This window comes from Drosophila subpulchrella, chromosome 3R (genome assembly GCF_014743375.2).
Source record: "Drosophila subpulchrella strain 33 F10 #4 breed RU33 chromosome 3R, RU_Dsub_v1.1 Primary Assembly, whole genome shotgun sequence".
NCBI classification, from domain to species: Eukaryota; Metazoa; Arthropoda; class Insecta; order Diptera; family Drosophilidae; genus Drosophila; species Drosophila subpulchrella.
The window spans coordinates 19,986,306-20,000,000 of NC_050609.1; the positions used below are offsets into that span (position 1 = coordinate 19,986,306).

At 44.5% G+C, this 13,695-nt stretch overlaps 1 protein-coding gene across 8 annotated transcripts in view; it reads right to left on the reverse strand.

The window, feature by feature from the left end:
* LOC119560289 (polypyrimidine tract-binding protein 1) overlaps positions 1–13,695 on the reverse strand; it is a 146,952-nt gene that overhangs the window by 61,526 nt on the left and 71,731 nt on the right. For 3 of the 8 annotated variants that reach the window (XM_037873682.1, XM_037873691.1, XM_037873666.1), the window contains one exon: positions 8,620–8,661. The exons of the other annotated variants lie outside the window; for them this stretch is intronic. In XM_037873682.1, the coding sequence (XP_037729610.1) occupies positions 8,620–8,661 (42 nt within the window). The remainder of the gene's footprint in view (positions 1–8,619; positions 8,662–13,695) is intronic. 8 annotated transcript variants of the gene reach the window in all.

Sequence of the window (13,695 nt, forward strand, 5' to 3'; positions counted from 1 at the left end):
TTTGAAGCGCCTGAGAAGCCGCCATCGAGGCTCGGCTGGGGAATTATTTTTTCGGTTTCGGTTTTTGTTTTGGCCAATGAAAACAAAATATGTACATGCGAGCGACTGCCGACTGCCCCCACCCACCTCGTCCTCCGCCAAAAGTTATGTCTAACAGCCAGGTCCTATTCGTATGCCTGGCATATGATGCAGTTTACGTAACGAAAATTGAGTTGGACATGACCAAATTGCGGTTGGCTTGGTTCGCTGCTCCGTTTTTGTTGGGCGCCCTTGTTTCTGAACTCTTTTTGTTCGGCGTGTGGCCTCCACACGGACAGAAACTGATGAGTGGGAGCCCCTGGGGACCTAAGGCATGCAAATTGGAGCGTGACGTGCATTTCGGCAGCGATGGATCCCGCCGCCGGTTCGGTGACTTTTGGCCTGCACTCCATCTTAAAGTAGCGCTTCCGCTCAGACCCGTCAGCATCTAAAAGTAGGCTACAGCCACGGCCGACTTGACAAATGACAAACAGACGTCAGCGAAGAGACGGCTGGCAGGCGGTAAAATGCGTTAATTAAATTGTCTCTAACGCCTAGACAGGCTCAAGGGATGTGAGTGGGTGTGCGGTGGCCATGTGATATAGTCTATTGCCGAGTGCACTCACAAAAAATAATCTTGAAATAATTGGGACGATATTATGACACCAAAGACGGGGAAGGTTCACAAATAAAAATTATTTAACTACTAATTTGTCTTCAAGGGAGTGTTCGCAAATATGTAACCACCATCTGTTACAAAACAGGTCGAGCTTTTTCCAAGTGCAGCGACATGTAACTGTTCGCATTTGCTGACAGCTTGTTTAGCCAGGGAGCTCATAAAATTTGCAACTTTGTTCTGGAGCGTGGAGATTTTTGTGTGTACAATTTATGCGCCTCATTAGTTGAGCACAGAAAGGGGGCAGGGGCGGGGGAAGAGGCAGAGAAGGGGCAGGGCAGAGGGCGAGACACACACATCATCATCATTAGTCACCGGTTGTGTGCGCCTAAAAATATTCCAAGCGTTTTGCATTTGCTCAAAGGCCGGCCGCCGCGACAGTCGCGCCCAGTCAAATGAAATGGTTTCGACGATGTTTGACATATTTCAACACTTTAACAAACGAGTGCGAGGGTGGAACAAGGCACACGTGCTCCTGCTCCTGCTCCTGTTGCTGCTGCTGCCGCTGCAGAAATATGTATATATACATAAGCCCGAGAGGAGATTTTTCATATTTGGGGCCACATATTTCACCGCCACGAGAAGAGGCTGCTGCAGCCGCCGTGTCCTCGTGAGTTGTTGAAAGGGTTGAAGTGCCACATCCCCTTAATGCCCCATCCCCGAAAAGGGAAAGTAAAAGTGCGACTAAGACTCAGGCTCAGCTTGCTTCTCGCATTGATTTTGTTTTGCTTTCGCTCTGCATTTTGTGCCAGCCGTGCACTGATGAAAATATTCTACACTGAAATCATAAAATGCCCTTGTAATCTGCCACCTTAACTTGGAAAGTATCCTCAAATCATCTTACCAACTCTTTTAAGTTCTTGTAAAGTTTTATTTAATTTGCCATTGGAACGAAAGGCTAACGAGACCGGATATGATGTGGATTCGTCCTGATTTCAGAACGGATTTTCTTCCTGTGTCCTGTTGCTGGCTTTCCTTGGACCCATCAACGTGGGCTGCGCTCTCATTCATTTCGTTTCCCCGTCTGCGTTTTATTTTATTTTATGCCTTGCTTTTTATTTTCCTGCTGTCTGTGTTGGGGCTCTGGCTGCTGATGCCTCAGCCTCGTATCCTGCGTTTGCCTACTTTTTATGTGTTTTTATTTATTTGCGCCGCTTTGCAATTTCAAAAAGTGTTCGCACAGCCAGGCATGGAAGCCAGGACCAAAGGCTTAGGGAGATGCCTGCCTGTTGGCTGCTGGCTCTCCGTTCGCCGTGGACTATTCCGTGCCAAGATGGGGCTCGCGTGCTCGGCTGCCTTATATTGCAAAGCGGGCATAATAAATATTTGACGCTTCATAAATCTTTAAAGAGTTGCCAAAAGCAGGGGCTCACGGCCCGTTTCGAGTGCCTATCCCGTAGCCACGGGCCTTAATGGATTCGCTACTTTTCGCCGCTCTACGTTTATGCTAATGACTTGGCTGTTGCAATTGGAAGCGGCTGCTGCGCAAATTTGACAACAAACTGGGCGGGGAAATGGGGGAGGAAAGGCCACTTGGGAAACCCTTGCAAATTGCATGAAGTGGATGCCTACGAAAATCTTGGCCACAATTTTCACTTGCACTCTGGACGGGGGTGGAGCCATTTTTGATTTCCCCAATGATTTGCATTAACATTTTTAGCACCACGCAGCTCCCGTCGATCGTTGTGTTCGGCAGCTCACCTTCGACCTTCCACCGCCCAGTCACACCCATTCACACCCACGCAACACTCGCATACAGCCACAGACAACGGTCAATCGATGAAGCGTAAGCACATTATGCGGGTTAGCTGGGCACAGGGGTTAAGGCGGGCCACGGCGGGTTAAGGCTGCCTCGGAGCGCTCGCAAATGAACTATTGTTTATAAACTCCCCCACAAATCGGTTTGGGGCCAGGACTCACACACAGGTTTTGGTTTGGCCTCAAGAGCCCGCTGGGCATTTCGAATTTTCTTCATTCGGATATTATGTAATTAAGACCCATGCGAATGCATACCAATGTCAGCATACACTACTGGAAATATTGCCATTTTTTGAGAGCAGCTTTGAAGAGCTAGGATAAATATAAGTAAACTCAGCTAAATAAATTATTGAATACAGAAAAATATTTTTTTTAATTAATATCTTACTATTAATTGTCCATTTGAAAATTAAATAAAAATAATTAAAACTAAAATTGATTTCAGCCAAAATTAAAAAATTATAAGAATATTTTTAAATGGAAAAGGCAAACAAGTGTGCTGCTGTTTTTTTTGGCAGTGCCTGTCCCAGCTGGCAGCTCAACCCCTTCAGCTTCGCACCCCTCCTGCATCCCGCAGATTTTCATCTGAATGCGGGGTTCTTCTGCAGTTCGTCGTCGCCGGCGACCCAGTTCATTTAAATTTGGCGTCGAGCCAAGTCAAGGCAGCGAGCCAAGCAATGAGCATTAAAGTTATGCTCATAGTGGTGGGTGGTGGGTGGCGGCAGGAGGGGCGGAGAGCGGGGAGGTGTGTGCCCGGCCAGGCGTGGCTTGTAGCTTTGTTTGTTGTTAAGTGTGTTAACAGGGTTTATGCTGCACACTCGCACAGACAAACAGGGCATCCAGCCTGCTGTATGCGGAGTGTAAGCTCACACATCCATGAAAGGCGGCTGTCTGCTCCTCCACCTCCACCTGCCCTCCCCTCCCCCATCCGGCTCCCTCGTCCTGGGAACTCTCTGTGTGTCTTATTAGCGTTCAGCTGCTGGCTTTAAAGTGGTTGAGACCCTGGTGCACGCGTGTTTGTGGCTGCTTTAAGATGGCGCTCGCCATTCGCCATTCGCCATTGTTGTAGCCTGACAACTTCCGACAGCCATCCATCCACATCCACACACACACACCAACAAACACTCTCGCACAGCGCCACCCCCGAAGGTGCAGCTATTATTATTTTTGTGAAATAAAAACCGCAATTACCTGAGAGTAAAATATATGGCAGTCGGAGCAAATAAACCAGAGTGCGTTTGTGTTGGCGAGTGTGTGACATAAAGCAAACAATATGGCGACACGCAACACTAAACAGACGGAGGCGAAAAGGCTCGGGGCTCCCCTAAGGGGGAGGGGGCAGAGAGGGCGGCAAGTGAAGGGGGCGGGGCTGTTGGCCAAGTTCTCCGCCAATGTTGCTGCTGGGCTGCGAGCAACAATGTTGCGGAAACTCGAGTGCGCCAGCATTAGTTTTGGTCGCTAACAAAAGTAGAAATAAGTGTAAAATTAAATTATACCAAAGCGGCGATGTGTGAGTAAAGGGGACTCCCCTCGACACCTCCACCATTCCACCATTGAGTCGCATTGTTTCCCTTCTGTTACTCTTTCGCGTTAAGCACAAAAATTGAGTAACTGCACGTGAATGAAAATGAAAACAAAGCCAGGAGGGAGCTGCGCAGGACGAACGGTGGACGAACTTTCACGCTAAAAACTTTTGCATTTCTTAACTAGTTTTTGTTATTGTTTGTTGTTTTTCCCCACTCTTTTCGGGGGTGCACAAAATGCGGAAAATTAAATTGCCCCCGCGAGCGTTCGCCCGCATTCGCCCGCGTTCGCCGGGCCAAAAACACGGAGCAGACAACACGCAGCCAAACAATAATTGAAATAAACACTTAAAAACTTTGACTGCAGCACTTTCTCCGTGCTTTGGTCTTTGCCATTTTCCTTTTGTTTAACTGGAAGTAGTTCTCCTTGGCTTATAAGCGAGGCAGTTAAATTCTATAAAGCTGAAAAGACAGATTTTCCTTTTCGTCTGCCGCAGAGAGCAACAAAGAAGTAAACAAGAGCGCTGCATACTTTTGTGCGTTGTGGCAATCTAATTATAGCTCTCGTGATTTAGAGACAATTACGAAAATATAATTAAGTCATTGAAGCGTTTAAACGAGAGTCAAACGGCAATAAGAGGGACACAAAGCACCGGCCACAAATGAAGTTTTCGCAACATGTCCTGGGGGCGAGTGGTCGTTCTCATTCTCGGCCCTGTTTGGCTCGAAGAAGATGAGACCGCAGACCATTCGTTGTGTTTACATTTCGCACTTGTTATGGCCTCCCCAGGCCCATGTGTTTCTAATCTAGACCAACGAGTTTGTCAATGTCAAATTGACAAATAGCATCCCCTTGGCCACACACACTGCTTAATTATAATGATGTGGGCTGAGATTAAGCACGAATCCTAAAAATATACATTTAAACCATAAATCGAAATCCTTTAAGGAACTCGTCAGTATTTCGAGTTGGTCATGGTCATTTACTTGGGGACTTTACTGTTCTTGTGGCTTTAAGCGGCCTAAAACAAGATTTTAATTTAACCAAATTTTTGTAGCTGCCATTGTTGCTATTGCGGTTGTTTTTTCGTTTTTCCCCTGCCACGAAGCATCACTAATTAATTTGATATTTTTTTGCTGCCTTCTTACGTTGCTAAATAGCAAAAATTAATGCCAAGGAAACACATTGCGCCCCCGCTTCGTGGGCGTGGCCCGATAACAAGGCTCATAACATTTTACTCCTCTTTCTGGGTCTTTTGTTCTTGCCTGTTTTTTATGGACATTCCATGGGCTGAGGCTAAAAAAAAGGCGGAAAAATTAATATCAATTTTCGAGCTTTGTCTAGAAGCTAACAACCCTCTTTGTTGTTTTTGTAGTTCCTGGATACTGCTGCTGTTGACGTAGATTGTAGATTATAATCAAATGTATTCTGTTCCGTTCTGTGAATAATTTTCGTTGCTTTTTACGTTACTGGTTTGGAGTAATTTTTTTATATTTTCATTGCGTGCCTTTGGGCGCTATGAATATGTCCTTTGGCTAGCTCCGGCTATATTATATTAATAGCAATTACTCATAATTATTCGCCCTCTCCTGCGCGCCTCTTTCCCTGCTCTGGGGTTCCCCATTTCTGTTTCCCTGCAATTAAGTTGATTACAACAGCAGTGACAGCCTTTTCCCTTGTCTCTATGTGTGTGAGTTGCACTGACCCATGAAAAGGACTGTTGATTGTAAGGGAGTGCAAAAAAGAAAAGTGAAAAGCGAAAGGTTAGCCAGCGAGCACATGCTTATAAATCACAGAAGCTCCTTAAGCCCTGCTTTCCTCTGTTTTTCTTTTTCCCCGCTGGCTTGGCTTTCCTTTCGTTTTTCACTCAAATTCAGTTAACCGCCTCGAGGGCCGGGAACAAGCCCTCGTATCTGGGCTGGGCATCTCTGAAGTGCGCTCCAAGTGAGGATATTATTTTCGCCTTTCAGTGGCTCACACACACACTCTGCACCGCCGCTTGATAATAGAACGTTTGGCCGCAAGACAAATTATTCTGCAGCCGGTGGAAATGTGAGAGTACTCCACTCGAAGATTTTTTCAACCACAAATTTAAGATCCTAGTTTGAGGTTAAGAAAGTGGCTTACATTTTCTTTGGGGATTATAGTTCAAAATAAGTGATGCTAATTAAAAAAAAAAATTTTATATTTTAGTTTTTGACTGACTTTTGAAAAAGAATTCCTTCAATTTAAACGAACTTGTACCCGTCCTTCTGTTCATATTTATACAGCAAAGTTTTATTTTATGTTGATCATAAAAAAGACATCTAATATTTGTGTCACTCTGCTGACTGGAGAATCAATTTGCGCTCGGCTTCTAGAAAGCATTATTTTTTTTTGAGTGAAGAGCACTTCCTCCACCTCCATTTGGGCTACGCCCCTCGGGGCGACAATCATCATCAGTGTCAGCAACAGGAGGCGGATCCGCTGGCTTTTGATTCTAGCGGTAAAGAGCGTTATCCCAACCGAATCCGAATCCCATCCGAAAGTGGGCTGCGGGGCGTGTTTTTCCGTAATTGAAAAGCGAAAAGCGCCGAAAAGCCAAAGCCAAAGCCAGAGAGCTACGCCTGGCAGCTACAAGTGGCGGCTGGATAGACAAGTCAAGGACGCTCCGCTGCTGATTGACAACATATTCAAAAGCCAAATCATCGACTAATGCCGGAGCTAACGAGCGACGCCTCAGACGGCGGGAAAATTAATTAACAAAATTGCGTTTTAAAAATGCGATGCGCGCTCAAAAAAAAGGTTGCAATTACCGTTAATGAGTTTAACGCCAAAGGCACCACCAAACGCATCTCCTCCTCGACTTTCCTCTTAATGAGCAAAGCCTTTTAGACATTACAAAAGTTTCGCAGCTTGTCTATTTTGATGTTTTCCGGTTTTCGCTACCCTTTTTCTTTTCTGTTGGGAAAATATTTTACTTTCCTTTGCACTTGACTTCACTTTGACTATGGGGGTCATGTCTAAAAAAGTGCACAAGGCACGCAACAAGTCTTGGCCCGAACTTGGAACTTGGCCAAGCACCTTTGACGTGGCTTCTGGAAATTACCCTTTTTACGTGGCACATTAATTTCGAGCAGGTTCACTGGGTTCAGTGAGCAGTCAACCCCAAACACCCACACACGTACCCTACTCCACATTTGACCAGTTCATTGAAGCGTTTTTGATGTCAGGTTCTTTTCCTGGGAACTACTGCCATGGCTGCCAACCCCAAGTGTGCCGCAAATGGCAGTAATGACTACCATCGCTTTGATTTCGACTTACAGCTCTATCTGCCCATCCATCAGCTTCCAGTTCCTGCTCCATTCTTTATTTTCCCTCCGCCGGATTTGTCTCAATTGGTAAATGGAAGCCAATTAGTGGCCGGGCTGTGTGGCCAAGTGTTAAATTAATTACCTAATGGCTGCACTCTTGACTCGGTGCAAAGTTTGCTTATTGAACTCCTAAATAAAATGCACATGCAACTCACTTGCACTATTTGTCCATAGATATATCTGGACGTGTTTGTGTGTTGACTTAATTATATTTGCAGTGAGGAAAAACGGAATTGCCGGTAATCAGAGCTGGAGAGTCGGTCGAGGCGAGCCAAGTGCTGCACAAATAGCCGGTTCAGGTCGTGTCGGTTCGCTTGGGGTCAGAGTAGGGGCTGACCCATGACAATGGCAGAGCAAATATTAAACAGGCGGACAAACATACTGAATGAGTCCACTGGTAAAAAATATGGATTCATGGGGAATGTCCCTGCTCAAAAATACCTTCGCAGAGGATTTCTACAATTTAGGTATAATTTCGGACGGATTTTTCGATCGGACAAAAGAAAGCGAGTGTTGGATGCCGGATGAACAACAAAATATTAAATGAGTTTCGAAGTGAAGTTCTTCCCCATAGTAGTATTAAAAAATATTTATTTTGAAAATAAGCTTTATTGCCTTTCTCTAAGTGCATTGATGTGTGTGGTCAAGTCGTAGAAATCTTGACTGGGCAAATTCAGTTATAAAAATGGCCAGTCTAGCGCAGTCAATGCAAGGAGACAACAAAAAGAAGATCCGGCTTAGAGGTAGAGCATGATCCCCAAACGGAAAGGGCGGTGTACAGTGTGTGTGAGAAATGTAAACTTAAATATTTTATGGCATTCAAGCAGCCGGCACAAAGGCTGTGGGAGATGGGTGGAGGTGATGCCAGGTAAGTGCCGGTCGCACTGAAATAAAATTGCATACTTCATGGCGCAGGATGCGGCAAACACAACGACAGCAACAAGGAGCAAGCGGCACGGAGCATGGAGCAGGGCAAGAAGCCGCCTGCCAGACGTCTTTGTCAGCAGGCAGCGAAGAAATTCGATGAAATTTATTTACAGTTTAAAAAGTAGACAAGTGCCAAGGAGCCGAGAGCAGAAAGGATACGACTGCAATCGACTCTCGTGCGTGTCTGCCCGGGTTTATTTAAAATTCAATTATGGCACACAATTCGGCTGCTTGCCGCAATGCCAAATGAAGCGGGATGTTTGCGGAAATAAAACCCCCAAAATACTTATGGGACAAATGGAAAGTGCGCCTGCCAGCCCGAAATGTGTTTGAGTATATTGAGAAACTTATTGAATGGCTTACCAAATAGTTCAGTTTATATATATACTGTTCATCGATCCTTACCTGCAATAAGAAAGAAAAGATAACAGTTAGTTAGTCATGCACTGGGATCGGGTTGGCTTATAACTAAGACATTGGACAGTACGGCAATCTCTGGGTTATCTAGAGGCACACAATATCAAATTTTATACGACAAATACTAGAGAGATGGATGGAGGGGTATGGTTTTTAAAATCATAAATAACTCAACCAATCGAATTATGCAGAGAAAGGTCGATAATCAAAATCAAGGTAATCGAAAAAATACGTAATGAGCAATATAATTATTCTATGATATAGATTTCCTTAAATAATTTAATGATGCACCGTTTTCAGGAAATTGCCCCATCGGATCATTTTTCAAGGTCTACCTTCGACTGCCGTTCAATCTAATTATAATTTATGTCACTGGCACACAGCCTAGAGATGCCTTTTTTGCTGACTACGCTGTCTGCTGGCCATAATTTTAATATTCCCCTGCTTTCAATATCTGTTTCATCATCATCTCCAGGGAAGGAGCAACAGGAAGGCGGGCAGGCAACAGGAGCTTGTCATTGTGACACCCGAAATCTTGTTAAAGAAATCTCAATTATCAACTTTTATTGATTTGCATAGCAAGCTCAGAGCTGGGAAAATGGTAAACAAGCCCACAGAGCTCAGTGCTATTTACGCTCCATTTTCCCGCTTTTCACTTTCGCAGGAGACCGAAAAAATGCACGAAAACAATTACGATAAAAATGTGAACTCTGGGTCTCGTTTGACTCGGTTTCTGTTCGGCTCGGTTCTGCCTGTCCCATCTCGGCTGGATGAATGGGGCTTTGGTTAGGTAACCTGCCATGAGACAAGCTTTGAGCACGGATAAAAGCAAATTATGATAACAATAAAGATTTAACTAGGGAGGAGTTCGAGTGGGCGGCGCGCTGTCAAGTGGCATTGCCATGGTCCTGCCATTGAGGAATCGACGGCACAAAGGACCCGGCTAGAAGCAGGGACAATTTAAATAGACATTTATCTTGTGGCGCACACACTCACACAGACGAAAACAGCAAAGCAGGAAAACCCACGCACACACACACGTGCCGGTGCCTATAACAAAATTACAGCGACTGCGGCTGATCCATGACGATGATGCGACTGACGATAATATGGGAATCCCCATCTTCGTGCGAGCGAGACGCAGACGTTGTGGGTGTTTGTTCCGAATTTTCCTACTTGTTTTGTTTGATTTTATTTATGCAAGAACAACAACCGCAGAATTTCCCCACCGCATTGCCTAGCTCTACTTTTTGTTTTCTTTTCTTTTCGCTTCGCTTTTTTCCTCCTTTATTATTTTCTTTATAATTTTTGGCTTGGCAAATGTTTTTCAAAGCATAAAAATACTTTTACATTAACTTGTTCCAACACACACTCAAACCAAAAGTTGTAGAACATTTTTGGGTTTGCTTTTAACGCTCAACGACTTTTGGGCCCAAGAAAAACAGCAAGTTGTTGGAGAAGAGCGGCGGCAACAACAGCAATAATAATCACAACAACTGTGCCGTGTGTTTATAGGCGGAATTCCCAATTTCAGGGGAAAAGCCCGAGAAAGTTTCCCCGTCTATCGGCTATATCAACATCATTTGCGTTAAGTGGTTTGAAAGCAATGCGCCGAAAAAAGTTGGAGCATTTACGATTTGCCTAATGCGTTGGCCTATCTATCACCCCAAAACATACCAAGTCGCTGGCCTATTAAACTGCAATAAAGCCATGTCTTGGCTGGCTGCCAAAATGGAGTAAAGCAACAGTTAACCAGATTTTGGCTTGCCTAATTGGCTGCCTGTTGTTTGTTGCTGTCTGCCCGCAGGGCCAACACAAGAACACAAAACCGGAAAAGGAAAAAGAACAGGCGCACAAAAAACTGTTGCATACTTACGGGGGCACCCTAATAACATTTGCTGATAATGTGTCGGTGTGTGTGTGGCAAAAATAAATAAAATACTTTTGGCAAGGGCTTTTTGCGGGAGCTCCTTACGTGCAGAGGATTCTCCCCTTTGTCTAGGCAAAAAAAAAAACGAAAAACGGAAAAAGCAGAAAGGCAGCAGCATAGATTTCGGCATATCGATAGCAAGCGTATTGCATATTTGCTTTTGAGCTCCCCAAACGAAGCAAGCTGAACACTTTTATGGCTGCTGGGCAAAATTTATGATTTCCCCTTCTGCCTTTGTTAAAAAGGGATTTCGTTTTGTACAGCTCGTTACCTGACTGCCCCTCCTCCTGCCGGTCTGTGCTCGCCACAATTTAAGCGCTTTAAAATTTGCATGAAAATCAAAGCAGACAGCAGCAGGCAGCAGACCCGGCAGGACCAAATTATGGCAATTAAAACAAATTAACTGAGTGAGCACAAAAGCGTTTGCCAAATCCGGGTATCAAAGTTCAAAAGCCTGCCAATAGAAAGTTAACTAAACAAAGTACTAATGAACTCGGGTTCACGGCACAGACAGGCTGGCGGGAAAATTGATTTGCATAGCAACCGGAGCATGTGGCATAGTCTGCCAAATCGCAAGACACTCGCTAAGCAGTTTAACTATTTAGGGCAACAGTCCGGGTTGAAGCACCACTCAAAGCTCCTTCCCCCGCTCCTTGTGTGCCGCACGCCATGGCAACTACAATTTGAGGCGCACGCCGCAGGCTGAAGTGTCAAAGACATGGCCATCAGAGGCTTGCTTGTCGGCTACACAAATGTTGACAAGCTAATGAAATGTGAGGCCCCCAAAATTGATACACTCTGCCCGAAGACGATGATGAACTCCAACTTCAACTCGAACTCCACTCCTCGGAGCCATTGACAGTGAAAAGGAGTCCCTGGCGACCGTTTTGAACCGTGGGGGTCGAGTGCTAAATTGTTGCTTAGACATTCGGTTATGCAAATCGAAATCATAATGAAATCAACAATGGCAAGACATAGCTGGCAGCACTGGAATTTCTGCAGAATTGATTGATGGGCAGTCTACGATGGGAGCTTATATAAGAAGAGGGGAAACCTTATACATCGACAAGAATGGTAAAATTAAAAATACATTTTTTGTTGTCTTATTTATTAAAACATTTAATATATCTTTATTTTAGATTGGCATTATTAAATTTAACTAATCAGTATAAGCTTTGTGTAAGGGACCGAGCTTAAACTCTCACTACCTCGCCGGGACTAGCATAAAATACTAGACAATCCGGTAAAGAACCATAACTTAGTTGAGGTGAAGTTTCAATTTATCTGCCACATACATTACGGCAACCTCAGGAAAGAAAAAGGCAACACGTTCCAATTGGACCTCAAACGGAGGCATAAAATGTGCGATGAATCGGCCGTATCGGCGTGTATATCATGCCACAAGGAGAATCGATTCAAAACTGAATTCCAAAACAATTTGCCGAGGACACAGAACGCCCCAAAGACATGAGTGGTAAATCACATCAATATGTAACTCAGTCAGCAGCCAGAACCCAGAACCCAGAGAGCTTGAGCAAAGTGGAGCAAAAACAGATGGCAAAGATGTTTATCTAAGAGCAATGGTCCAGGAAACGTTTCCCCCACCAGCTGTCTCTCGAACCCACCCGCATCCACCATCCCAGCGATTTGCTATGCAATTTTACACACTTGACCATTAAACGTAGCCATTGGGAGCAGTTTGCATAGCAATGAAGCAGGGACGGAGGCGGGTTCGAGTCCGAGGTCTGAATAGAAAAGCAAGGAGTCGGAGTCGGGTCAACTTGATGAAGTATGAATGATTACGTCAGAGCGGGGAGCAGAGAGCTCAACTTAGCCGCTTCCCCGACATCCAGGGATCCCCGGATGAGGATGATGACTACGATGATGGCCATGCGAGGGCTAACCGCATCGAGGAGGTGTGTAGTTGACTGTAAAAACTTCAATGAATAAATTTTTCTTTCCTTCGAGGTGGCCGTAAAAAGCATAAATATAACTCAGACACCAGTCACACAAACGGGATGTGAGAGAAATAGTAGCAGAGTAAATTGATCGAAATGAAAATGCTCATAAATTTGCATACGATGGGCCAAATATTGTAATTGAGCGATGGAATTTATGGGCCAACTGATAAAAAGTGAAACAATTTACCTCCCCCGTTTTAGTCTACAAAAAAAAGGTGAAAGGGTTAATTTGTTGTAAGAACCAAGAAGGGAAGAGCTTTTAACGGGAGAATCTCGGCGAGGGAAATGCCTTTTACTATGTTTCTTTCTACAAAATAGATCGTGAACATATTAATTTGAGTACTAACTTTTTTAAACAACATTTCTAAGCATTAAAAATTCCAACAAGTTATTGTCAAATAAATAACGCAGTTCCTGTATTTGTATATAACCTAGGCTAAGGCAAAGACCATTAATATTTTCTCTCAGTATGCCTATCAATTTGGTCCATTTAAGACCACCTTCAAATTAAATAAGGAAAGCCCGTATTTTTGCATTCCCCCTTCCTGGCCCTCCTGACACTTGACGATTTGTCATGTTGACACAATAAAACGTCAAAAGGAGCTCCGAAGCCAGAAGCACACAAACGAGAAAAAATGCCAAGTAGATTCTATGGAATTATGACAAACTGTCTCGAAAATGCTGAAAATACTGTTAACGTTTTGGCTCTGGAGCAAAGCGAACTTGGACAAAGCATGGGGAAAAAATTATATGAACTGCAGCTCTGGCTTTTGTTGACTGTCGAAAGGAGGAACGTGGCGTATGAGCAATGTCTGCTGATGAGAATGATGAAACAGCAGAAAATATGCCAGGAGGGGGCGGGCAGCATGCAAATACAATGAACTTGAGTGGAAAGTGGAGTCGCTTTGCTGGTCTGCCTGCATTTATGAGCATAAAAAATTGGCGCCGCATTTACACAGACAATCAAGCGCAGTCTTCGCTTTTCCTGGCTGTGGAAAACGGGGGAAAATCGCTTGAAAGGCAAAAGGCGAACCAAAGACGACAGGCGACAATGGCCGGGTTTCAGCCCTTTTTTGCTCTTTTTCCCATTTCTGTGCCTCAGCCTGGAAATTGCACAACTCATCAAAAGTC